This window comes from Gymnogyps californianus, chromosome 5, assembly GCF_018139145.2.
Source record: "Gymnogyps californianus isolate 813 chromosome 5, ASM1813914v2, whole genome shotgun sequence".
In the NCBI taxonomy this organism is placed as follows: Eukaryota; Metazoa; Chordata; class Aves; order Accipitriformes; family Cathartidae; genus Gymnogyps; species Gymnogyps californianus.
In genome coordinates, this window is record NC_059475.1 from 41,739,082 (window position 1) to 41,766,592 (window position 27,511).

The window sequence follows — 27,511 nt, forward strand, 5'->3', positions numbered from 1 at the left end:
GTAATAGATACCAGTGCTTTAGTAATGATATAAGCAATCTGTAAGCTATTATAGTTTCTTTTATAGTAACTTAATCTTCATATTGTTTTATACGTCTGGAATTTTAATAGTGTTTTTAATTTATGAAGAGAAGTATATTACATATTACTAGTTACATGGGAATATGAGCTAAATAACAGACCATTGAACTATATTCTTACAAACAAATATTTTGAAGTACTTAAACGAGCATAAGGAATAGAACAAAGAAATTAAAGAATGTTGTACAGATATAATAGCAGCTTTTATGGAATGAGTCCAGAAACATCTATTCTGGATTGTTACTGGTTTTAATGCATATATTGTACCTCTAGAGAAAAATGGGAAAGAACACAGGTACTTTTAGAATGCTATTTAAAAATGTATCTTTAAAATAAATATATTTACCTAATTAATAAATTTATTTGCATTATTGATTGCAAATAAACACAAATTCCCATGTAGTTTTTTAATGCTAGTGAAATGAATGAATTAATATAAGCACTTGATTATATGTAGAATGTAAGCGCCTATGTAGATTCTTGAAGCCAGTGCAAAAATGAAGTATTTTTTCCTATTAGTTCATTGCCATTTTTAATATGTATAGAAACAGACACAGTTCACAAGGAATATAGTGAACTGTGCTCAGACTTGTAAGAGAGATACCGTAACACTTTGCTAAGCAGTGAGTTACAGAGAGATATGATCAGCGTAGCAATTTAGTGGTTGTAATGCTATTAAAAGTAGGGCTTTTAAATAAAGACAATCAGTTTGCTGTTTTGAAAGAAGTCATATTCTACTTTAAACTGTCATTTTGTATTTCTGACTTGCAATTAGATGATATTTCTAAAATGTCAGTCCCAGATTCTGTTGTGACTGTCATCGTAATAAAATGTGACAGAAAAGATATTATATCAATACTTTTTCCATAATTAGCATTAAAGATCTCTCAAGGGTTAAGTACAAAGGTTTCCCACTGAATGGTCTACAAGCCTTGTGCCTTTAAAATCTTTTAGTATAGCCAAGACTGGTGACAACCAGGAGACAAATCTATGAACAAACCCGTTTGGAGAGAATAGTTTTGTGGTGTGTGATGTATGTTACGTAAATGAGCTTATTAGGACTCTCATCTATTTTATTATTGGTGCCCAATTTAATAGAGGCATTTAAAAAACAATATTTCTGCCTGACTCCTTGAAATGAAGAAGATACATTGATATAATTGAGAGCAAATGATTGCATGTTGTGCCATTTAATCATGTCATTTTTCAATTGCTGTTTTTTGCACTTCACTGCATACTTATAGAATATTTAGCTTCAGTATAGATTAAGTCCCACAGTATGCAACTGAGTAGGGTTCCCATATTAGGTGACATTTTCTTTTAACCTTGAAATCAGCAAAAGCACACAGGTTTGGCAGTATTTTTCTAAAAGATGACAAGTCATCATTCATTTCCTATCTTTGTCTTTTAGCTTTTTTATTTTGAGGAATTACTTTCTTACTAATATTTTTTGAGGAATTATTGATTTTCATTCAGAAACAGAAATTCTTATTTTCACCGTGTGTCCTGTAAGAATGGAATTTGAAATAAAGGGATGCATCACCCCAACAGGAGAAGTTCCAACAGGCGTTGCCATTTCACAGAAAACACTGAAAACTACATTTTACCCAACATTTCCGAGCATATTCTTTCCTGTTTTCCCTTTATTGATGTATTAGTGCTGTTAGCCATGATACTTAAAGGTTTTACATTAGCACTTTTGAAAATTGAAGTGCTGCACTAGCCAAAAATCAAGTGTAAAAAGGCAAATTACATTTTTTTAAGACTTGCAGTTTGATTGTTGGACTTAGAAGGGTGGCTTCCATGCTCAGATTTTGCCTTAATTTCTGCATATGGTCGTACTAAATAACAACAGTTCCATCTTCATTTTATCTTCCATCAGGCAACAACTGATGCAATCGGAACGGTATCATTCCCTCCCTCACATACCCACATCCTGTAACAAGGAGAAAGAGTAAGCCTTTGACAGACCAAGGTTAGACAGAAACTTCCTCTTAGATCTGGTCATTCCAGATTTATCTGCAGTCGAGCTTCTTTCGTTTTCCTAAAAACACCCAGTATTGCCCATACACAGAAACACAACGTAAGCTTAGAAATAGCATTTGTCTCAGTATACCTTGGCATTTCTTCTGAACCTGAAAGCACAAAGAAAATCCATCTGTGTAAATTACCTTTTGTCACCTTCCAACTATTTTCAAAGCTCTGGGCATCTCTACATGGACCTTTATTATTCCTAATTTTAGAGTGAAAGCAAGAAAGATGGAAATGGTTGAAAGAATTTCAGATCCCATAAAAATTAATTCCCCAAACAATATGTAATAAATGATGCTACAAAAATCATATCTCATTTTATGTGGTGATTATATGTGGATTATGTGGATTTAAGTGAACTAAACTAATCTTAAACTGACTTTTAAACTATTTTTAAGCACAGGTAGTCCCACTGAATTCACTGAGAACCTTAGTACTTTTAAATGGTTAATATTAAACACCTGCTCAAGAACCTTGATATAACAGTGCTTCAGTGGCCAACTCATCTACCATGTTGCGTGAGAAAGCCGACTTCCCATCCATGTCCTTCAGTCGTGCAGAGCTTGCAGTGCGGCACAGCTCAGGCACTGATACACCACAGGAAGGCTGAGGGATGGAGGGGGAATGGGGCTTGAGGGGCTCTAATATTCCTCAACTTCCCACCTTTCTATGCCTCCCATATGCTCTGGCGCTGCCTAAAGCTGCACACGTGTTTCTGGTCATATGCCATTCACTTAGGAGTCACACAGCTGTGCAGAGTACCTTCTGTTCAGATCATGGCTACTTCCATCCCCATAGATAGTACCATTAGCCCATGGCTTGGAAAGAGTGTTTGATGTCATTCAACTCAGCAGGGGCTTTTCCAGATGATTTAAGACATGGTATTAACCAGCTGTGAAAGTAGTTTCAGCTAGCCCTTTTTAGCTATGCGGGTGATAACTTCAAAGCACTGAAAATAGAGGTAGGCAGAGGGAAGAAAAATCTTCCCAGATTCTAGTAGCACAGACAGGAATCCTCAGTATGGGAAACCATGACTCGTAATAACATTATAATGAATAACACCTCAATGTTATCAGGGTATCTGTTGCAAAGCAAAGGACTCAGACACAAAGTCAAGTTCATACACAGCAGCTGCAGTTACTGTGTATACTCTTAGCCTGCAGCAAAAAAGTCAAATACATTAAGTCTCACTGCAAATGATTTAAGTGAATGTGTTTCTCCCACATTTGCAAAGGTTTGGATTGTATTTACAGTTACCACAGCTCAATGGACACATGATAGTGCGAGGAGCCACAATTGAAAGTGTCTGATCTCTTAATGTATACTTCAGCAAATCTTCTGCACACACAGGAGACTAAGCGAGCCTAAGTGATGCTCCTCAGTCTACTGTTAGATCATTTCCTAATTTTATGAATCGTCAAGTACCCAGTAGCTTACTATAGCAGCTATAGACCATCAGGCCCAAGCCTCAGTAGAGATACTCATTATCTTTCTTTACTTTTTTTTTTTTATTAATCATGAATTATAGCTGTTAATTCACAATGTAGAATGTACCTTGCAAGTAATTAAAGTAAACGTGGTCCTGGAAGCATACTTTGCATGTACAATTGTCATATTGACAGGTTTTTATACAAGCATGCCATTTTAATAATAGCAGACCATGGATGGACATACAACACTGTGAGATGTCAAGTCATAGGATATGGGCAATTATTGTGTCCCTTTAGGACTCTGTATACCAGACCCTAATACTGCTTAAATTCATTATTGTTAGTGCTATTATATAGAGTTTAAAGATGTCTTTACATGATTAAGTTCTCTGGCTTTTACAGTATTGTTGCTATAGCCAACTCTTTCAACACACTGTTAGATAAAAGCACTTCATTCTTCTCCTGTTTAATATTAACCATAATATCATGTAATAAAATTGAAACAAAAGTGCCATAGGCCTAATTGTACTGTCACAGCCATGTAAATCAGAAATAACTTCAGTAAAGCTACTGTTATTATGCTGGTGTAAAATTGATGTAAATTAGAAATGACTTGGATGCTGTAGCTCTGCTTTCAGATAACACAAAGTAAAGGCCTCACTTAAGCTCCCATATAATGGCTTACGAATGAAATACTCCTTACCTCATCATATTATATGGTATTGTATCAAAAAAGAACAATATTTATAAGGGATGGCATGATCAGATGGATCAAGGTAAGTTAATGCTATGGGGCCAGATTCTGAGCTGTATTGACTTCCATGAAGTTAAGGCAGATCTACATAGATTTGACTGCCATCAGTATATAACTTACCATCACTTCCATAAAACTGAATTGCTTAGCTGTTATAAAATGTAAAATAAGAACCCTGACTTTATCTTTAGGTAGATTTTTTGGTTTGGTTTGGTTTGGTTTGGTTTGGTTTTTTTCTGATGTGACGTTAGGCTAATGAACAGCATCAGAAAGGAAATGTGCCAGACATGGTGGTTACATCAAGAACTATGAAGGAAACTAGTAATGAACTCTAGGAAAATAAATAAGGGCAAGTTCAGGAAACGTAAGTGAAAATGCAGCTCTGGTATAAATTGAATAATAAAATTCCTGGTCATATTTTGCTGTAAATAGTGGTTTGGGAATTTGTCATTCACCTTATTTAAAATTCAGAAATATTAAAGGTACAGGGTTCTCTCATTATAGAAGTAATAGAATTCTAGCTATTACAGAGTTAGGGTAATTTAAATAGCTATAGAATGCATTATATCAATAAGTGGAACATCTGTATGAAATGTCCACCTGCTAATATACTACTCAATGTACTTTACAATGAAACATACTTAATCATTTTAAGACATCTTCTAATGAAGCCTTATCGGGATTAACATTTTGAACACAAATACTTTTAGGCATTAAAACTTCCACTTTAAATGAGATTGCATTGTCTTGTTTACCCTTGTTGATTAATAAGCAATCTGTTAACTGTTAGAACAGCCCAATTGTGCCAGTGAAAGTAGATTAGTAATTCAGCTATGTTTGCGGGTTTAATCATCATTTCTCTTGAAGGCTTTGAATTAAAAAAATCGCTTGCATACTATCCATAGGCAAAGAAAAGATATATATTTTTAGATGTGTATACTAAAGTATTGCTTCAGACTTTCAGCTTAGTATTATTGATCAAGCACATATTTCCAGCAGCAAAATATTCCTTTGAGGTACAACATTTCTAAATATAAATTCCAATTTTTAAAGAAAAAGTGATATGAAAATCTGGAATTTGAATTAACTTTCTATAGAATGTTATTGTTTTGCTAATAATATTCAGGAGGGCAGGTCCTGATTTTTTATTGGTTAACGCTTGTGAACATCTTTGAGATATGCGGTGGCTTTTTTTGTTTGCTTATGATGATTAACTGGAAACTTAAAGGCAAATACTCTGTCTTCAAAAAAGATGATAGTTCAGATTTTCTCATGGGGTCATGCACTTTCATCTGTGGCATCCCACAGAGGGAAACAGATGTTGGCAAGTTACACTTTAAATTATCTGGAAAGCTTCCACGTGTGGAGCACAGGCTTGTTAAATTCAGGAGTAGCACAGGCCTGTGATAATAGTTGAATACTTGAACCATGCAATGCTATAAAAGTATAGGGTCTCAGAAGCTGGGCTGAAGCAGTCATCCTCAGATGCATTTGTGCCTTCTGTACCCCAGCTTCACAGATATTATTATTAAAACACATTATGAGTTAATAAAATCCTGATTTGATGTTGAATGACAGTAGAGTGTGATTGTGGATAAAACCATGCTCAAAAGCACCCCATGCCATTAACTGCTTCCGGATGGTAGATCTCTCTTTAGTTTTGGCATGTAGGATGCATTACTTATACTGCTGTTCAATGAGATTCTCAGTGTAGTTACTTGAGTTTCTGGCATAGAACCAACATATCCTGGCTCCCATCAATATTCAGCAATATTAGGGCTTAGCGATTGTCTCCCATCATGCAGTTCACGTCAGACTGCATTCTTGGTAGCAGTGGAATCAGTATGATGAAATAAATGCAGTGAATTACTCATCTTTAAGAAAGATACAGTTATCACAGTATTCCTACAGTTACTTGAATATGGAACTACCCTGGAAATATTTTATGATAACAAAAAACATCTGTAAAGAATTTTATACTGAATTTTCTCCTTCCTTAAGGTTTCTCCTCTGACAGGGTACATATGACCCATAATTTCTATTGTTTTTTCTAAAAATATATATATTCTCATTGCATGACTACAATTTTTTCCCCCCATTTTTTCCTGAAGAATTTCTGAAGCTGATTACTGTCAGGGTAACTCATTTCAGATGTGTCCCAGTTGAACGAAAAAAAAAGGAAGAATAAACTAGTCTACACCATAAAACTTTCAACATTATTGAGACAGTTAGCTATGTATGGCATTTGTTTGAAGAAGACTGAAAGTAGCTTTACTCCTTCTGTGCTATTAATATTAAGACTGTGTTTATCTGAAAATAAAACACTAAGCTTTGACTAAGTATGGGAATTTATGGAAGAGCTGAAAAAACTACTCTAAGACAGAGAGTGGGCACCATTAAATATCAGATAATAGTTAATGTTTTCATTTGCAAAGTATTCCACACTGACATCTGTTGTTTGTCTATCCTGCAGTCTCTATGCTGTGAGATCAAACAGAGACGTCGTGGGGTAGCCTCCGTGCTGCGATTATGCCAGCACCTCCTGGATGACCAGGAGACCTGCAACCTAAATGCAGATCACCAGTCCATGCAGTTGATAATTGTAAACCTTGAGAGGAGATGGGAAGCCATTGTCATGCAAGCTGTCCAGTGGCAAATAAGGCTACAGAAGAGATTGGAAAAAGACTTGGTGAGTGGTGCTTGCTTTAAAAAGATCTCACGTGGTTTCATTCTTCACGAGAGACACTTTTTCCATGCAAGACAAACATATTCATCTCACAGTGTTTTCTTCTGACTAAAGATGCCATTCCTAGTCTTTACTGCCAACAAGTGAAGCTTTAGTTTTTCACAAAGCATTGTATTCTATGGACAAAACTGATTAATAAGATGAACTCACAATATACATGTTCTGTCTGCTGGATATTTAGTCTCATCACATCTGATCCTGTCAGGTAATGAAAACAATCTTCTCCTGTTGCCAAGTCGCTCAGCACCTAACAGAACTGGGCCCAGAGACATATTTCACTGATTATAAATATATTTCAGAAAAAGTATTTTCTGTGTAAGTAAGACTGGTTTTAATTAGCATCCCAGCAGTAGATGTGTATTTCACAAAGAATGCCATGGGTATGTGATTAATATACAATTCTGTGTTATTTGAATATAAGTAAAATGCATTAATTTGCTTTTATCTCAGGGAAATGATTCCTAAGAGGCAAAATAGCACTCTGCTTAAACCATCCATTAAGTGGCATAAATTAGGCAGGTTTTCTACAGCATAAAACTATATTACAAAGCAGTATCTACATTTCAACAATAAACCATAGGGGGAACAAAATAATCCCTACTGTAACACCATTGACTGTAATGGATGAATTGGCTCGGTATATTTTGTGCTACTATCATAATGCTGAAGTCTGTATACTGCAGCTACATTGACAGCAATGATAACCCTATGTAGTGCATATAGTGAAGAGCATTGATGAGATTTGAGAACAAGTGACATGTATTTAGCTTACGTAATTTTTTAGGTTTATATCAAGCAAATAAAAGGAAAAAATGCTTGACAAATGCTTCCTAACAATTATCTGACTAACAGTGAAATACTACATTTGACTTCTTTTTGTTAAAGTTCCTTTACAAAAATAACAGAAGCTGTACGTATAGTATGAAGATATACAAGACATTGTTCAGAAACACTAGCAGTTCCTGAGTGAAAATACTATTAGTCTAAACGGGCCAAGAAATGGTGAGTTAGTGAGGAGGATGCTGTGGACAAGTGAACCGTTGAAGGTAATAATCTGTTGCCTGCCTGCCTTTATCAAATGTTGTAAAGTAGGAGTGCTCCTCTGCCTGTTTGGTTTATTGGCTGCTTTGCTTTAGGTATGGAGATAGAAACGGGACTTGAGGAAGGAACAGGTTTGAATAGACTTTCAGGACAAGTCAAAAGGGGCATGTCTGTATAAGGCAACATGGAAGGAAGACATCATTGAAAAGCAGATGGGAGTGTCAACGTTGGTTTTATAAGCATGGGAGTAGTCAACTGACTATGTAAGAAGTGTAGATAATTGAGGAGAGTCAGTTAAGCCCTCAAAAATTTGATCTGGTTGGAAGAAGTATAAAAAAGATGAAGCTACATGTGATTGTACAAGGCTATAGAGAAAAGAAAAGATGATTTTTCAGCCTTTCCTTATACATCTATGTGCAGAGAGGGAAGTATCGACTGAAGAGGAATGCTATTGGAAACAACCAAGGAGATCAACTAAGAGCTTTCACCGTATGACCAGCAGAAAAAGGTCAAATCTTAATGATGCTAAGATTCCTCTCATAGAGCTAGTGAGACTGTAGATGTCACAGCTGATGCAGATTACCAGGGGGAGAACAGTCATACTGACAGAGCATGAAGAAAAGAGGAGATCTGGGGAGGACAGAGCAAGAGTTCCATTCGTCTGTGCCTAGTTTATGTTAATGGACACTAAGAAGGAGATATTTAAAAGACAGGCAGAAGAGCAGAGTTAGATACAAAGGAGTTTACTTGAGCCCTCAGTCCAGAGATGGGAACTGCAGGTATCTGAATGTATATTATCATCTAAAAAGGAGAAAGGGAAGCAGGTAAGGAAAAAGGCTTGTTCAAGTCTAGTCAAAAGCAGAAGATGAAGGAAGAACAATTAGCAAAAAACCACAGAGGAGGTAGAAAAAGAATCTAGAAAGCAGAAACATCCAAGGCAGTAATTTGTTGAGAATCTGATCAAGTGGAGTCAAAAGTAAAACAGAAGCTGGTAAAATAAAGATCATGAGAAAATGTGAGAGAAATTTCAGTGGAATTAAAGGAAGAAACAGAATTAGTGAGGATCCAGAATGAAGCTGAATAGAAAATGGAGGTAGGAGTTTTAAACAATACATTCACATTTGAATGAGAGGAAAGTCAAGAAATAAAGGATGACAAATGCAATCTCAACAGTGGCAGAGAGACAACGTTCTTGAGTTTTGATGGTAATGAATCTGGGAGAGCAAGGAATGAGAACAAAAACAAGAGAAGTCAGCAGTGAAATAGGCTGGGGAAGTGAATGGGTTAGAAGATAAATATGAGACTGAGGAATAGAAAAGATTGATAAACAAAGAAAATATAATAGTAAAGCTTTTTAATTCTCTTGAGAAACACTGGTTATATTTTTGTGATAGTTCCATCTTTGGGATATTTTTAGTCATATTACTAATATATTACATCAATAGCTCTAGTAAACTGTTGGTTAGTGCTACACAAAATCTTTAATGAGCTGCCCAGCAGTAGAAAAAACAGTTGAATTTGGGAGCTTCCAAAACAAGTGTGTGCAGTATTAGACAACAGCCAAGCCAAACAATAGTTCTCAGAATCCTGTATTTTAGTTGCTGGAGGCTGAGTATGTGTTGAGTCTATAACTGCCCAAGAGAGATTGGACTGGGTTTCTACTGTGTTTCTCTAAAAGCTGAAGTACTACAAAGATGACGAACTGCCTTTTTCATCTACAAAACTCCTCATTTTGTTGTAGTAAATATATATCTTCTATTGAACTTGGAACAGAAACAAGTTGCATTTGTGAGATAGCTTAGAGAGTGCTGAACGGAGGTCCAAGTTACTGTAGTGAAAGCATATTATCTCCTTTTGCATGTGGGCAGCTGCTGTGTGGAAGCAGGTTGCTGTTCGTACCTGCAGTTACTCTAAATAAACTGTTATGAGCTAATTAGAGCTTGGCACTGCTCTTGCAGCAGGAGCAAAGTAAGTCTTGTGTTTCTGTTTGGGATTGCAATCGATCAGGAGTCGAGGCACGGTGAGGGTATGAGTACGGCACCTTGCTTGATATCCGGATGCTTGGAACTTCACAAGGTGCATGCTGCTTTGTTCCCACTTCACCTGAGGTAGTCTGGAGTTATTTGCTGGGCTGAGTTGACTTTCACCGGTCAGGGGGTGTATCATTCTTTCTGCTGAGAAATGGCAGCCATTTAGAGCTATCATGATGCTCATCTAATTTTCACTGTGGGCTGTTTTGTTTTGGAACCTCTCATCCTAGACTTGTTTATAATAATATGATTCTTTGAAGTATGTCAGTATCTACAAGTTTCTCATATTGATAAAACTATCTGTATTCTCAACATTTAAAGATGCCCCAGCCACTGCAGGATTCAGGTTTCTTTGTCTTCCTGGCCTGAGCTGGCATGTTCTAACCTTCCTTTTCACTCAGGTCCTGTGTAGTCATTTCTTGGGTAGGTACCAGAACTGTTTCTTCTGCTTCCCTATCTCTGTATTTGATGGTGTGCCAGTCTTGGCACACAAACAGTATCCCTTGGTAACAAGTCTTTATTTGTGGTTGCCCACAAAATACTGTAATTTATGAAAACAAATGAGATGTTTTTATACCCTGATGGCATCTGACTCATTCATGGCATCTGACTTGCTGACAGTGAATAAGATAGCCCAAATGATTATATTGCCTCATATAAGTACAAGAGTCACTTGCGTCTTCTACTGTCTTCTTGATTTGTGTACTGGGATCTTCCTTTGTCCTTTTTCTGCCTCTCTTTCCATTCAGTCACTTATCTGGGCCGCTTATAGCGTTACAAAAAGTATACTGGAATTAACCACAAAAGGCTTTTAGGTTTCTTTTGAATTGTTCATCTTCATTGATGGTTTTCAGCAATGTTTAATTTTGCTCAACTTTTGCAATAGCGGGCACCATAAGTTTACAAATAACAAGAAGATATTAACATGTACTACAAGCATCTAAAGTCTGGTAAAAGATGTCCTTCTCATAAACCAAAAGTTATGTCTAGAATGTGAAATTATCAATAAGAATCACTCCAGAAGGATGAAATGTGGTTAGATTCAGTAGATTAATCTAGCTATAAAGAATGAAGTATTCATACAATGAAAAAAACAAAGATTACTTTTAAAAAACAGTAGGACACTTGTCTGTTACTGGAAGCAGTCCTAATCTGTTTTAGCAAAAGAGGTTTTTATTTCCCCCATCTGTTTTTTTGTGGTAAATTCTTTTCCCCCAGATTTATCATTCTGTAGTTTGCTGATATAACATGTCACCTAAATTTTAGCTTCAGAATTACACAGATGCCTTATAGATTGCCTAACAAGACCCTTGTAGCAATCATCTTAAAAGAAAAAGGAGTCTGTCTGGCAATTGCAACAGCAATAGCAACAATCTTTAGTCAACTAAACCCAAAATTGCCATCTGAAATTCCTGCTCAACAGCTGGAGAATCTTTAACTCACTACGCACTTTCCTTTAGAGGGTCTAGTCTACTTGAAAGACTCAACAGTTTAGAAAGGATTTGGGACAGACTCAGTCATGGTCATGCCCACAAGTTTACAACAGTTAAGTCAAAGTGGGAATATGTAAGTTGTTTTATGCAATTTTTTTTGATCGTTTGTTTAGCCAGTGGTATACACAGTGGAAGTTATGTGTTTAGCCTCCAGCCACTACAGATGTTCACAGTTTGGGGATGTCCTGTCCAGGTCAGATATGCCTCTGTATAGAAAGCTGCAATGAGGTGACCGTGGAAATTCACTTTTCTGGGACTGTTTTACCAATAGTGGAGTAGATAAAAATGTTGTACTGCTGTGGCCAGGAGAGAGACAAAACGGTGGTTTCTAAAGGTTTTTACTTCTTAAGTTGCAATTCAACATTCCTGCCTTTTTGGTGACTAGAGAAACTGCTTTTTCTCCAGACTGCTCATTCATTGAATGAGAAACATATCGTTTTTATGGAGCAGACAGTCTCTTTTCTTATTCAACAGAGAGGGCTAATTATTGAAGGGACAGTATTAATCATGCTTTTAAAATGGAGATTTTGAGCTAAGGCAATTTGGGTTAAGGTGCTGTAATTCTCACATTGTCCTGAAAATATCTGAAATATTCATTTGTCTGATCACTAAGTTCACTACTATGCTTCATGAAAAAAAATTATTTTTATTTCTCTTGTTCTCCTGAGTCATCCCATGTGTACACCACACTGTATGTCCAGCAAAACCCCCATCTGTATTGGCTTGAAAGTATGCTGTACATCCAGCCATATAATTGAAAATAATAAGGCCACAATAAATGGGATGGCCTTGGGGTATAACACCCAAGGGATTCAATTGGTGTCGCTTTGCATCAATGTCCATGCATCATGGTAATTGAGGTAACATAACCAATTACCACATTTTAATTAGAGTTGTAAGGACTTGGGAAAATCTGCAATGGTGAGACAGCTCACTTAAAAAAAAAAAAAGGCACCTCTCTCTTTTCCACAAGCTTGTTTCTTAGGCGGTAAAGAGCCTGCTTAAAGCTCTGTTTAGGATTTTTTCCAACTTCCTCTTGGTTTCATTCTTTATAATGCCCTTTGGAAAACAAATTATTTAAAAATACTGTATTGCTTCTGATCTGGTATCTTTATCCTTTTTCTCTATTTATCTGTTTCTGTGATGCTTTCTGGAAAGGAAAACAGTTTTTAATAATGCTAGGCATGGTGTCTCCCCTTCACTTCTCTATATCTAATTCACTGGTGCAATATTTTTTCAAGCCATGGAATGACAGTCTTTCTAAGCTTAAAAAAAAAACCAACACAAAAAACCTTCCTTCGGAGGTAAAAAATGAATTTGACATTGTTCAATTATTTGTTAGATAGCTCCACTAAACAAAAACTTGGTTTCTAAAAGATTCTTATTTTATCACAAGACATCATTTTGTAAGGTGGGATCTAGCTAAAAATCTTGCATAAAATTTAGAAGTATGTCAGAAATGCCTAATGCAGCAAAGTACTGAGTGATGATTAACATAATTGGCTGAGGAGGGCACACTACACGTTGTAAAGTGCTGAACACCTATTACATGATCTAGCCCTCACAAAGTAATTATTTAATGATTTATGTTTGAACCTTTACAAATTGTTTTTTTCATTATCTATCACAAGTAATTTCTGTTTGGATATTGGACCTCTTCATATAGCCTATGACAGTACAATCTTGATTGCTTGTATTTGTTTCTGTCAGTCATCTTGTTTTACTCATATTTCAACACTGAAGACTGCTCACTCTGGCGTTTCCTTAAAATATATATATTTTTAAGTGAAAGGAAATTTGATTGTAGAGTCTGTGATGTGATGCACCATCCTCATACTTGAGGTGTGTATGTTTTTGAGCTTCTGGGTTGCATTGCATGCCTGATTTGTGACATGGAATAATTATCTGTAGGATCTAAAATGAAGTTACATAAATGGTGAACGCAGATCTAGATTTTTCTTGGACTTTAATTGAAGATAGGTGATATGCCCTACATCCTTGCAAGAAATTCTGTATTTCTCATAATTTTCTTGAGGACCAGCCATAGTTAGCATGGCAGCCATCATGGCCGTATGTAGAGTCTGGATGATCTGGCAAAACTGAAGCTGGTAAAATCCTTCTTGTTGAACAGATCTTGGTAAAAAAATTGCAGACCCAGTGGAGTTTAGTCAAAATTAAATAAAAATTCAGATAAATGCTGTGTTATATTCTTGAGAAAATCTGAGTGGTCACCTGCAGTGGTAGGTTTTTAGAGTGAATAGAAAGAAAAAAGAGTACATTTAAGTCTTTCCTCAGAGGACTCTTCTCTATCCTCAGAGACTGCAAAACTTTCTGTCACAACTAACTAACAGTATAGGGTAACAATCCAACGGTGAAATACTCCATGTAACGTTACCAATCTGCTAAATTATTCAAGTGTTTTTCGTCACTCTGGCGGATGTTGTCATGTTTTGCCATGGCTTTGTAAAATGATTGGAAGCCCAAGGTGTATATTCAAACTCATACCCCCAGCCAAACCAGAACAAATTCCAGTCCTCTGAGAGAGCAAACCCTCAGAGGTGGTCATCTGAGCTCACTGCCACCAAATCAGACTTTTAGCTGTTGCTCTAATTTTAATCACGTTATGGACTCTTTAGTTGTCTGTTGGATTAGGCAAGAGGCTAATGGTTAATCCAGACTCCAGAGACTAAGGCAGCCCTATTTCACTATTTCACAATCTCTGTTAAACCATAGTAAGCCTAAGCTCTCCCCCTGGAGAGGATGGAAAGTAAAGGTACATACTCCTAACTTTCTCTAAAGCCCCAGAAGATGATTTGGGAGTAGGCTGAATTGTTAAGGTTGAGAGCAAATGTACTCACCAATTCTACTTTGTTGCTTGCGTGACCTTTGTTCTTTTCTGTTAATGAAAAGGGAGCACTGAATAGAAAGTCTTCACGTGTAGCACAGTCTCAGTATGGACAATGCTAGGAATAGGCTTTTCTGTGGAGCCTCTTCCAGTGAAGTTTATCTTTGCTCCATAAGGTGAACCACCTAGAACAGAAAGAGTTCAGCATTCTTGCTCTTTCAATCCTTTTCTCTGCACTGAAATTTCCAGACATACAACGTTTCCTGCTAATGTTGACGGTGTTGATTACATATGAATTTTTAGTTTGCATTATAATGGAACCTACAAGAACATTTCTTGTAGCTTGTTCAACCACAGTCCTACAGTAGCAAGTTTCAATCACCATCCACCTCAACTGGACTCAATGTACTTCTTGAGATACTTCTTTCTTCTGTGACTCCTTACTAATTCTGCAGACACATTTAGTTTCTTTGCCCTCTCCAGAATACCCAGCAAACTTTGTAACATGAGAGGTGAAAGTTTCTTTTTTGTTGTTGGCATGAGCACAGGAAGATAAATGAAATTACATTAAAAGTAAAGAGTTATTTTAATGAGGAAATCAATTGCTGCAATACTTAATTACTCCAAGCTCCCTTTGATTTTTTTTTTTAATTGATGAAGCACACAACATTTCTGTGCAGTATTTGAAATTTACTTGCTTTTTTAGAAGACAGGTTTCTTTATGAGACTGGGAGTGCTTCATAATGGTTGATCATGGTTTTAAACAAAAAGGCTATAAAAGCAAAATAAATAAAGCATATATTTCCCAGTATTATTTTTAAACCAAACATGGTTGCTTGATCATGTGTAACTACTGTCCACAGCTCATACTACAGTCAGAAAAACTGACTTCAGGTATTCAAGGCAGAAAATATCATGATCACAGTGTTACAGGACTAGGTTCCTGGTGTTATAATTAGCTCAGAGCATAGTGTCTGAATTGGGTATAAAATACTGCGTCTGTACTAATGTTTTTTAGTAGTATCCTGTGAGCAGTCTGTTTCAGTGACTGACAAGTCTTTAAGTCACAGATACTTGGAATTTTTTTTCTCTATTATGCTCTATTATATTAGGGGAAGAATTACATAAACTTGCTGGCTCAGTACCACAAAGTTTTGTATATACATCTACATATATATATTTATATTTTAAAAGGATTACTTCTTTGGATTTCTTCTGTATTGCTTTTCTGGTTAATTCAGTTTTAATCTGTTCCAATGTATAAATTCAGAGAGAGGGAAAATTGACCTATTTTAAAGTTGCTTAAACACTTTGTTATATCTCAGGAACTTTCAAGGCTGGTCAGTGGTGCTGTGTTACCCGGTGAGAAGCTGGAAATCTTTTCTTTTGGGGGTATACAAAGCTTCTGTGTTCATCCATGCAGCCAGAACATGTTTCTGTTCCTCAGCTATGTACTGTCGACTCCGTGTTTCAGACAGGTGCTGTTTTGGAATTGGGTGAGGGAATTTCATAGCTGGTAGAAAGTTGGTAATACCTCTCTGCTGATCTGATTTTTTTAAATGGTTGGTGTTTACAAACCCTCAAGAGATTTAGAACGCCAGTGAGGCCTTCAAAAGTGCCAGTTCATCAGATGGCTCTGTAATTCAACATATGATCATGAAAACACTGTCATATCTCTCATAGGTAATAGCGCTTGACCCTCATTGGTGGTGTATCGAACATTCTTAATCTCTTTGCATTTATAGATAACTAAAATATTAGTAAATCAACTTGCCACAATTTTTTAAAATAAATATTCAACAAGTAATTAGAAAAATGAAGATTTTGAGACAGCAGAATTCAGTCCTATAAAATCTAGAAATGTGACCTTTATAACTTTATAATGGGAAATGTCAACATCACATTAGCAGGTTTAGGTCTTTATAGCGTGGTGGCATATATTCTACCAACCATCTGTCAATCTATTCATCTTTTTTTCTGTGCTACAAATTAAATAATGGTTGAAACAGTGTGGGTAAAGCACTTTCCACAGCTTTGATAAAAAGACATTCCCTGCTCCTGAAACATTCATTAGAACTGTAAGATGCATAAAATCTTCAAGTGAATACTCAGGAATAATCAGTTTTAGTAGGAAAACATGTAATATTCAGAAATTGGAAATCTGATGTTTCCAATGCATGCAGACACTGAAAGAACTGTCAAACACCATTTAAATGGCAAAAATAACTCATTAAAAAAGAAAGAGAAAAAATGGCTAGGTTTTTATTTTCAAGGACAGAGGTCTTATTTCAAAAGAACTCACTTCCTATTTAGGCACTTAAGTATAGGGCCAGATATTTAAAAGTGCTCAGCAGATAGCGACTCTCATTGCAGTGCATTGTGTTCAGATTACAGGATGAAGTCAGTATTTTATTTAAATGCCTAATATCCACTAATCATAAGATCATGACTCAGGCCAGCATTGTTTAAAAAATTAGAGTTAAGGGAAATACAAAAGTCACAAACTGGTGATTATTTAATTAATTTAATGACGTGTTGCACTGCATCTCTAATGACCCCAGTTCTGGAAGGAATGGTATGTGAGTGTAATTGAAGCTAATTTTCTGATATTTTGTTTCAAGAGTTCTCAAACAAAATAGTTTTTAGAAAGAGAGGAAGAAACTGTATTTTCTGACAGGTTGTACAGCAGTTATTTCCATCTTACAAGGGTCTTCCATATTGGTTGATAGGGCCCCAATCCTCCAGCCATTATGGAAATGTATCTGCAGGATCTTCAGTAAGTATATGCATAATCAGTGTTTCATTGTTCAATATTATAGGATGTTCTAGGAGCTGCATCAGCTGTAAGCAGACAGGAATACAATAAAAAACTATTTTAAAAATGCATGAAAATAAATAAGGTACAATTATTCACTCTCTTTCTTAACACACAAAGTAAAAGGTACCCAATGAAATTATCAGGCAGGAGATTTAAAACAATCAAAAGGGAATACTACTTTCATGCAGTGAGTAATAACAATGAAACATGTTCCTACAGGATGTTGTGGATAGCAAAAATACAAATGAGTTCAGTAAGTAATTAGACAAATTAATGGAGGAGACATCAATTAATGCTTATTAAATTCCAACTCTGAAAGTCCCCACAGGCTGACTTCTCAAATTTGGGATGGCAGCTTCTATACCATTCTATGTGTTTGAGGGCTTTTTAACTTTTCCATAAACATTCACTACTGACCACTGCAGGAGATGGACTCAGCTGAACAGACTGTTGATCTCACCCAAAATGACAGATGCTTTTTGAAAGCACATGAACTTGCAGATTTGGAGGCCTACCTATAGTATATTTTTATGTATAGCAAAGAAGTTCTAAGGAATGCCTGGAGGGTTTTCATTGTATTTGGGGTTTTTTTGCTATTTCCAAAGACTGGGATGTGGCCATTTAGGTCTGCTTTCACCAGAAGACAACTTTGAAAAATATACCCACTTAAGAGTTTTTCAAGATATTTCTAGCACGTTTTTCTGTAAAATATACAGAAAATACAATACATACATCTACTTAATGTTTAAATATGTACATACATTTATGTGTCAGAGGTACTATAATACACATTAAATAATAAAATGTAAATCGTTAGCAATGATGATCTGAATTTCATTTCTCCTTACATGTAAGACATTTGTGTCATCGTTGTAGCTCTAATCCATATTCAGGTCTTCGTGTTTGGTGTGCAGTAATATGTAAATTACCGAGCCAGCTGCATTAAGCAGTGTTTGTTTATTCTATTTCTTTTGGCATAGCATATAACTGAATTTCTGCCAAAAATGTGGCTGCTTCAGGGAACACTGTTTGAGTAGAAGGAAGTTTTGAAAGGAAACGCACATCATAAGTCTTTACTCTGTGAAACAGTAAAATCAAAACAAACTTTCTGTTCATAAAGATATCTGTATTAATGTAAAATAATGGGCTTGTAAAATACAATGAGCGAACTGAATCTTTTTAGAACGCTCTGTTTACATTGACTTTGTAAACAAGAATACAATACTAAGAGGCAGTGTTTTTTTCATACGTGGGAAGGGTGACTAAAACTGGTGAAACGTGAAAATGGAAAGTTTAAGAGAAATTATTTTAAAATGGCATATTAATCTCCCCTAACACATAGCATTTAAATGCATTTAAATTTAGAAAGCAGTGAAGTTTAAGTGTTAAAAAAATTGCATTAATGATGCATAGAGCTATCTACTTATGCTTGCAGTCCTTTCAGTCTTCCAGTCTGACACTTCCTTTTTTATCCAGCCAGCTAATTTCCCCTCTTTTGTGAGCAGTAACTGTTTTCACACTAGTGCTTACCCAGCAAGCCTCCTCATTGTTTCATGGTTAATTATCTTCTTGAGCTTCACCTTCTCAAGTGAAGGGAGAAAGACTGGGCCTCCCCACAGCTCTAATGAAAGCTAGGTTTTAGAGATGCACTGTGTGAATAAATGCAGTGTCTGATCTACCAACATAATAAATGAGTTCCTAAACTTTATGGAGTCACAGCTCATCCAGCAGGTTTACTGAACAATGCAGAAAGACGCTTTATTTTAAAAAGCCTTTTTTATTTTTAAAAGGGGGGAGGAATATTGCTTCAGTGTGAAACCAAATACCATAAACTGTTCCAAAATCTCTAAGCATTATACAAAAGGGGCAGGTCAAACATTCAGTTTCAGTACAAATCTGAGCTGCTGCATGAAGGACTTTGAGCTCTACACTTTAAAGTTGTATATTAACAGCACTTATACTAATAATGTTAATACTGATAGCCCTGTGCCCCTCAGTTATTACACTGCTTTGTAAACTCTTAGTACTCCTTGGACTTTTTGTGCCTCACCAGCACTGAAAATAGCCCTTGTGGATAGAATTAAATCTTCAGTTTATTTTCCAATTTGAGCCCAAGTTTAAACTGTGTAACATTTAAAATAAACTCTCCTGTAATAGAAGAAAGTTGAACAATGGCGATAGCGGTTTTGTAGTAATGAGGTACTCACCATTGTAATTTTGAACTCAGCCAAACTAAGGCAGGCAAATATAAACCTCTCACCATAATAAGATATAGTTGTCCATTACTTTGTCTTCTTCTAAGTGAATTTCTACAAAGTATGCTTATATTAAATCATTTCTCAAGTGACCAAACCAAAATGTGCATATGACACTGGTACTTGAGACATTGCACAGGATCTATTTGACGTACTAGATTAGACTGAAAATTCTAATCCTTTTTTTCCAGCCAGCTCCTGGGCTGTGTTGGCATCTATTACGTACATCACATGGCATCACTTACCAGTGGTGGAGACAAGAAAAAAAATCTGGAAGTTCAAGGATGAGATGATCTTAGTGAAAGAGCTCTGCCTAGGGACTTCTTACACTTGGAGATAAGGCCAGTGTTTCTATTTTGCAACGTTTGAAAAGCAGCTCTTCTTAGATATAGGCTGTGTAATGGCAAGGAGCAGTTGTATTGTAGCCTCGAGGTGCTTACCATTGCAATTTTGATCCATCGCTAGGAGAACTCTCTGCCACTTATTGACAACTGTGGTGTTTAACTTGACACTTGGAAATCCATAGGTAGGTAGACTGTGCAAGTACTTACAATATGCAGCATTCTTCTAGCCTTTGACTTCACAATACTTGCTTATTGACTCTCCTCTAGTCAATATCCCAAATTTACAAATGGTGGATCAATGACTTCAGGAAGTGACTGAACTGAGATTACAAAGAAATTGTGTTGAAAATTTAAATAGGGGGGAAAAAGAGTCCGTTCTCTTTGATAACATGAATTAGGCTAAATTTGGTAGTCTCTGAACTGCTTCGTGAGGAGGAAAAACTGATGATAGAGCCAGATATTTTTCATGTAGTCCTGTTATTCATAAATAATAGATGAAGTCTCCCTTTCCAGTATACAGGAAGAATTTTTATTTAGAAATTCAAGCCTCTCTCCTCCAGCTCTCGGTGAGAAAACTTTCTTTCTAGGTTTCTCCTAAGGTCAAGCTCCCAAGGGCTTATGTCCTATTCTTTTGTACCTTATAGCTATCTTTTTCTATGGCAATTCTCACTCCTTAGTGTTTCCCACAAACACTCATTTCTGCTGAAACAAAGCTCCTAAAAACTCTGTGATTCCAGGTGTCCTGATGTGCCTGTTGTAGGTTGGAGATGGCTATTGTGTCTACTGAGTCCATTCATAGTGTCCACTGAGTTGTTCTGATTTAACTGAGAGTACACCATTAAAGGAGTACCAGTTCCAATGTAAATGATGCTAAATTGAAAGTATTCTTAACCAGTATGCAGACCTCTTAACTAGTACAAAGGCAAAACAATAGTGATTTTATTATGCCACTGTAGCTTTGCTAGCACAACCTTGTTCATGAGCATCTGAATGCAGAATGCAACTGATTTGCCATCAATATGGGTGTACCAGTGAAAAATTGTGCTGAAGTTCTGCAGTGTGGACAAGGAATAGTTAAACCTGTTTAAGCATGGTTGGTTCCACAGATTTCCTGGGTTTGGTGGATTTTTTTGTCTTAACCATAAAGACTGATCTTTGATTTGGTCAGATTCTGAGACTTGGCATGGATGAACTCCCGCCAACTTGCATGGGCGCGTATCTGAGGTAGAGTGCCAGGATTTGCTCTTTTCTGAACTAGGTGTGCATGCAACATTTTGGGGTAAAGCTAGAAATGTTTTTCTAAGAGTTTCATAAAGGGCTTGTGTTGGATTCTTGCACAAAGAAAATCATATATTCCTCTGAAGTAAAGGTGAGACCGAAATGACATTCAAGGGCAAAAAATCCTGTCATGTAACCTCTTGACAGATGAAAAGAAAACTACAAAGCAGCAAAAACAACAGTCAGTAAAATATGCCATGTAGCCAGGTTTTCTCATCACAAAAAAAGCAAAAAAAAAGCCCAAATACACAGGTTGGAATATAGGTCTGGGGTTGTAAACCTATTTGGATGACAATATGATTCGATATAAAAATGTTATAGATGTTCTTCTGCTCTCTAGTAACATTTAAACGGCTTCTTCAGCAAATGAGAACCAGAGATGTTAGAAAGCCATATGAGGGTACAGTGGCAAAAAAGAAGGCCACTGCTTCCACAGAGGCTGGAAAACAGATAATGGGTATTGTGTTAGCAGTGATACTCTGGGCGCAGCGCAGGGACTAAACATGTTGAGTCCATGCTTTTGCCTTGATCTGCGATAGAAGTTAGTTCCTACAGGCCTTCTGCTGACACGGCTCACCTTCTGTTCCAGCCTGGCTTGTCTGCACCGACTGGTGTGTGGTGGAGGGGCTGGAGCCTTTCACTCTCTTTTGGCCATCTGGTACTGCAGGCAGCTGACCAAGAAAGTTAGAAGACCCTCATAGGACTGATGTGCAGGCACGACTGACCCCAGAGTGTTACCTAGCATCATCAAGTGACATTTAAATAGCAGAAAAATGGTTAGAGAATGGCCAGTTTCTCTGACTTTTTAAAACATTTCTACTACTAGTAGGGACTAATAGTTTTCAGCAGGGCATCCTCTTAAAATGTCACTGCAGTTATTTCATCTGTTGCTTAGAAGATGAGCCCACACAACTGCTATCATGACAAAGAAAATTATCAGTTTTAAAACCTGGATATGACAATCCTATCCTCTAGAATTTTATTTCTGAGCATTATCAGAGAACTTCAAATATCATCATAAAGACAGGTACCTGAGCAATAGTGGAACCTCAGTTGTTCCCATAAGACCCAGCCTGCACTGAGAACCTTGCAGGTGACACCTGTGACTGCAGAGAGCAGAGGTGAAGTCAGTGTCCTTCCTGTGGTACAGGAATCTGTACATATAACCACCCTTGTAGGACCCTGGCAATACCTGTAAACATCCATAATGCCTAACAGAAAAGCACAAGTTCTGCGTGTGCAGGACTAAGCATATTATTTCATCAAGGAAGGCAATAATAATTGTAAAATAAAGCAAAAGAAAGTATGAACCACAGTTTTAGATCTTATTTTCTCAGGAAATATACATCTACCTTCTTCTTTTAACCGCAATTATAACAAATATGTATGTTCATGATCAGTTTCTCTAGTGATCTGTGATAAAGCATACTGCTTCCACGTATTTTGAGACCATATTGTAATGTGCAGGTGTTGTGGTTTAACCCCAGCCGGCAACTAAGCACCACGGAGCTGCTCACTCACTCCCCCACGGTGGGATGGGGGAGAGAATCAGAAGGGTAAAAGTGAGAAAACTCAGGGGTTGAGATAAAGACAGTTAATAGGTAAAACAAAAGCCACGTGTGCAAGCAAAGCAAAACAAGGAATTAATTCACCACTTCCCATCGGCAGGCAGGTGTTCAGCCATCTCCAGGAAAGCAGGGCTCCATCAGACATAAAGGTTACTTGGGAAGACAAATGCCGTCACTCTGAATGTCCCCCCCTTCCTTCTTCTTCCCCCATGCTTAAGCATGACGTCATATGGTATGGAATATCCCTTTGGTCAGTTGGGGTCAGCTGTCCCAGCTGTGTCCCCTCCCAGCTTCTTGTGCACCCCCAGCCTACTCGCTGGCGGGATGGTGTGAGAAGCAGAAAAGGCCTTGACGCTGTGTAAGCACTGCTCAGCAGTAACGTCCCTGTATTATCAACACTGTTTTCAGCACAAATCCAAAACATAGCCCCATACTAGCTACTATGAAGAAAATTAACTCTATCCCAGCCAAAACCAGCACAGCAGGTCACTTCAGTATTATGCACATGGAATATTATGCATATGCTTATGCATATTAAAACGTTTGTGTTGGCAAATGGGGACAGTTTTCTTGCTGGCTATGGTATAGGGAACCCCATTTAGAAAATGAACTTAAGTGAAGCAGAGGTGAAGTGGGTACTGTACACATGACTATTTCCCTCAGCAGAAGTATTTGGCATGCTTGCATTTTTCAAAAGACAAAATCATATTTGTCTTCCTTGAATGTGCACACATTCCTGGAGATGGAGGATGGTTTTCTTTCTTTCTCTTTCTTTTTCCCCTGGCCCCTAAGTGCCGTTGAGTTTGGATAATTTGTCCACAGCAACTGAAGGATATGTTGCAGGGGAGGGAGGAACAGAGTTTGTATTTATTATTGTAAAAGCTCTTTTTTTCATGTTAATTCCTTTAAAAAAATATAATGGTACGTAGGGGTTACATTACAGGCCTGTTTCACCAACACAAAGTATCTGTACTGGAGTAGAACATGCAAATGAAGCCAAAACAGAGAATCATTGTTTAATAAAATTTGCTGCAGAAAAAGCAAAACTATCCGTGTTTTAGTAAAGGAAACAAATGAAAAAATGCATTTTTGAGACTTTTCCTTAAAGAGCACTGGTTGAGGAAATGTCTTTATTTGGCTTAATAATCTTATTTCTTCCCATTAACATTTTCAGCAGATTAACTGTTTAACCATTAAGCACCAAGCCTACAAGCATTTAAGTGCACACCTAACTTTGCTCACATGAGTTATTGCATGGAAATGGGAATACTGTCCTGAGCAAAATAGTTCAGGGTTCAAATTAGGAATAGCCAAACTCCTTAAAGCAGCACTTTCAAATACATTAGAATTAATTCAACCTTTCACTCTTCTGAGTCTGTAATTTAATTGATTCTTGGATTAATTTATATTAGAAACTTTTCGTGCAACAGTAAATGCTTCCTAAGTATTGTTTGTCTAGTGGTAATATTTTAAAAATAGGAATATGCACAATATTGTGCATCTTTCTGTTCTTATTGCATTGTTATTTTTTACTTGCTTGGTCAAAACTATTTGCCTTCTTTACTGTGAACCATGTGACCATAGAGATCTACTCTAGACATAGTGGTATTTAGTGACTTTATAACAATAAAGTCACTCTGACCTACTTTAAAGATACCCATTTTTAGAAAGATGACATATATACACACATACACACATGTATATACACATGTGTGTATTTATACACACAGTCTCTTGCACACATAAAAAACAAATTTCTAAATTCCAGGAAATTTAGTGCAGTTACACCAGCTGGTATCCAAAGAATTTTTGCCAGACAGAATGATACTTTGCAGCACGTTTTGTCACAGGCTTCAGCAAGACCAGGACTTAAGAGTGAGCGTTCAGGGCTCACCCCATTGAAATCTGAAGCTCTGTAGCACACTCAAAGCTTCTCTTTAATTGGAGTCTGTCTTACATGTGGAGATCAGCATGTCTGTCTGTGACAGACTTCTTTCTTGTTGGGTGTTTGTGGTTCAAGGAGTGATACCTTGAACCAGGCTAGGCAGCACATCCTTTGGAGTGTGTAAGTGCAAACTCTGTAGGAAAGCCACATTCATCATTAACTGAAATGGGATAATAAACATGGTGCAGCTCTCGCACGAGTAAAGTTTTCCCAATTGGAAATGGTAATAGAAGATCTGGCTGCTTTGTGTAAAAGATGCATTGTGCAATACTATACAGTTCTTTGAAATGAAAAACAAGACAGACAGGAGAAGAAACAACAGCATTTTTTCCCAGTAAAGTGAGCAATCAGAATTCGGCTCTGACACCAGCTGACACTTATGGTGTTGTACCTCCCATCCTCTGTATAACACCAAGTAAAGGATCAGTTTGGGGAATTTTAAATGTTCTCTTGGCAAGACTTAATAAACTATTACTATCATGATAATCCTAATCCTCCAGCACCCCTACCTATGCACCGAGCAGCATTCCTGGTTTTTACCTTGCTACTGCTGTCGGTGCAAACATTGGCTGGACTGACACCGCCTTCCATTCTTCCCTCCAGAGATTTATTCAAGAGTCTGTATGGTGCTGCTCTCTCCAACAACTACCTCAATGTCTAAAGTCTCTTTCTTGTTTAAGCAGCTTGCTAGATTTTGTAAAAAAGAAAGGGAAAATATATACTCTTGCTAAAAACACCAAATACAAAATGTTTGTGACTTAAGCTGAGCGGTTTGTTTCAAAGTTAAATCTTGGTCTGTACTTGGGAAGGGCTGCCAATGTAGCTGATAACCACTAAAGTTGTACTTCAAGGGAGGTGACGCTTATAAGAAAAGTAGTAATTCAGTAATATCAATTCAGTCAGTTCCTTGGGCAGAGAAAGCTATGCTGGTAAAATGACCGTGTCTACATAAGAGCCTTTGGAAGTATGGCTGTCACAATAAGAAGAAAAAAAAAATCAAATCCCTTACCATCATAGCTATGCCTGCAAAACTTCTGAGTGTATACCAGGCCTCAGAAAAGCATGTGCATTTGAAGAATAAAAAATAGGCTTTGAAGTGAGGAGCACTCAGTGAAGATGAATGGACTGAGGTCACAACTCTACATGTTTTATTGTTTTAGTCCATCTGACTTGCAGAACAAACAAGGCAGCCAAGTGCTGATTTACAAGGGGAAGGTTATCTTCCTGACCAATAAGGACCAAATGTTTTGTTTTTGAGAAACAAAATCAGATTCTATGGAACATAAAATCCCTGGAACCTGCTGCTGATTTCCTGCCTTCGGGAATTTCTTTTTGCAGCTGGCAGAAGCTTAAAACAGTAAAATTGTGCAGTTTAGGAAGCTTTTCACAGCAATGTCTTCCTAATGCTAAGTACAACAGAGGCATAAAACATGCCACAGAGAAAATGAGTAATTGTAGCAGATTTCTTGTTTAATCTAACAGGTTTTCAAACTAACTTAATTTAATTATTGTCATTCTCTTGCACCAGTTTTTACTTGCAGGTTGGTTAAGGGTCAGCTACAGGTGGGAAACTGGGTCCAACTAAGTACCAACCAGGAGCCATTATGAAAACATGGCAAACTGGCAAATCCAAATATGGATTTCTGAACTCCACAATGTACAGAACTGCTCTGATAGCCATAGTTGTATAGCAAATGGGTGTTTTCATGGAAATGTAACATTTAAGCTATCACTAGCCAATATCTCACAGGGAAAAAGAAAAGGACTCTCAAAAATTTACTCCATGAAAGCTTTGGGGTAGGTAGGTCCACAAAGAGACTCTAGCCTTCAACATTAGACATGACACATTCTCAAAATCCCCAAAGCCTCCTAACCTGCCAAGGAGGAAAACATTCTTTGGCACCCATATTTCTGCCCATGATTATGTGCAATATCTTAACACAGCTGCAGTACTCAGGGACCTACCTTACAACTAAGCCCAATGAAGCATGAGGACACGGATTTGTCTTACATGGAGAATGTCTCGGTTTATCAAATACATTAATAATCATATCACCCTGCTGAATGGTGGATATTGGGCTACTCTGCCCAATTTGGAGAAAATAATTCTTTCTTATGTCCGTTGAGTGTTTTAGCCATTGGTCTACCGGACATACTGGATGGGATAGCCTTGTGTCTTGCATAGAAACAGTGCCACCTATATCCATAATTAAACAGACACTGGAGCAGGGATTTGGACCTATCGGTGCCTCTTGCCAGTCAAATGTACTGAACACTGCACTGCAGGATAAAATTCTCCTAGTCTGTCTATGACCCAATTAATATTTAATTGTTTTATGCAAAATGAAACAGAATAAGCAGGCTTCTTTTCAGACCAGCATGTAGGTAGGTCTTCTCCTGAGAGAATGAGAACCTAGTTCATGTCTCTCATGCCCAGTCTGACAGTGTCCCACACCCAAAATCAGTGCCCTAACTATTGAGCTGTTGGAGAATATCCCATGATTTCTCACAAAAGGGCTGAGTAGCTTTAGTTCCTACTTCAAAGAGAAAGTTCCCAGCTGAGAATCGAAGTCAGATACGTGCCTTCCCCTGCACAATTAACCTTGGCCGGGTCTTGATGAATCTAAGTCAGTAACTAAGCTGTGTACAACTGCACTTCATTGGACTACAGCCTCATTTTATCTGCTTGTATTTCAGTAACTTTGTGAGTTTGTTGTGATTTAGATTGCTGCTTGGCATGTGATCAATGCTGTATTTGAAAAACAAAACTTGCTCCAAGAAAGCTCAAGAGAGCGAGAGATCATAGTTAAAAGTTTTTTTGGAAAAAGTGCTTGTTTTTCTGCATACAGTGAT

At 37.2% G+C, this 27,511-nt stretch overlaps 1 protein-coding gene across 2 annotated transcripts in view; it reads left to right on the forward strand.

The window, feature by feature from the left end:
* AKAP6 (A-kinase anchoring protein 6) overlaps positions 1–27,511 on the forward strand; it is a 235,736-nt gene that overhangs the window by 197,544 nt on the left and 10,681 nt on the right. For both annotated transcript variants that reach the window (XM_050897696.1, XM_050897697.1), the window contains exon 11: positions 6,769–6,984. In XM_050897696.1, coding sequence (XP_050753653.1) covers positions 6,769–6,984 — 216 coding nt within the window. The remainder of the gene's footprint in view (positions 1–6,768; positions 6,985–27,511) is intronic.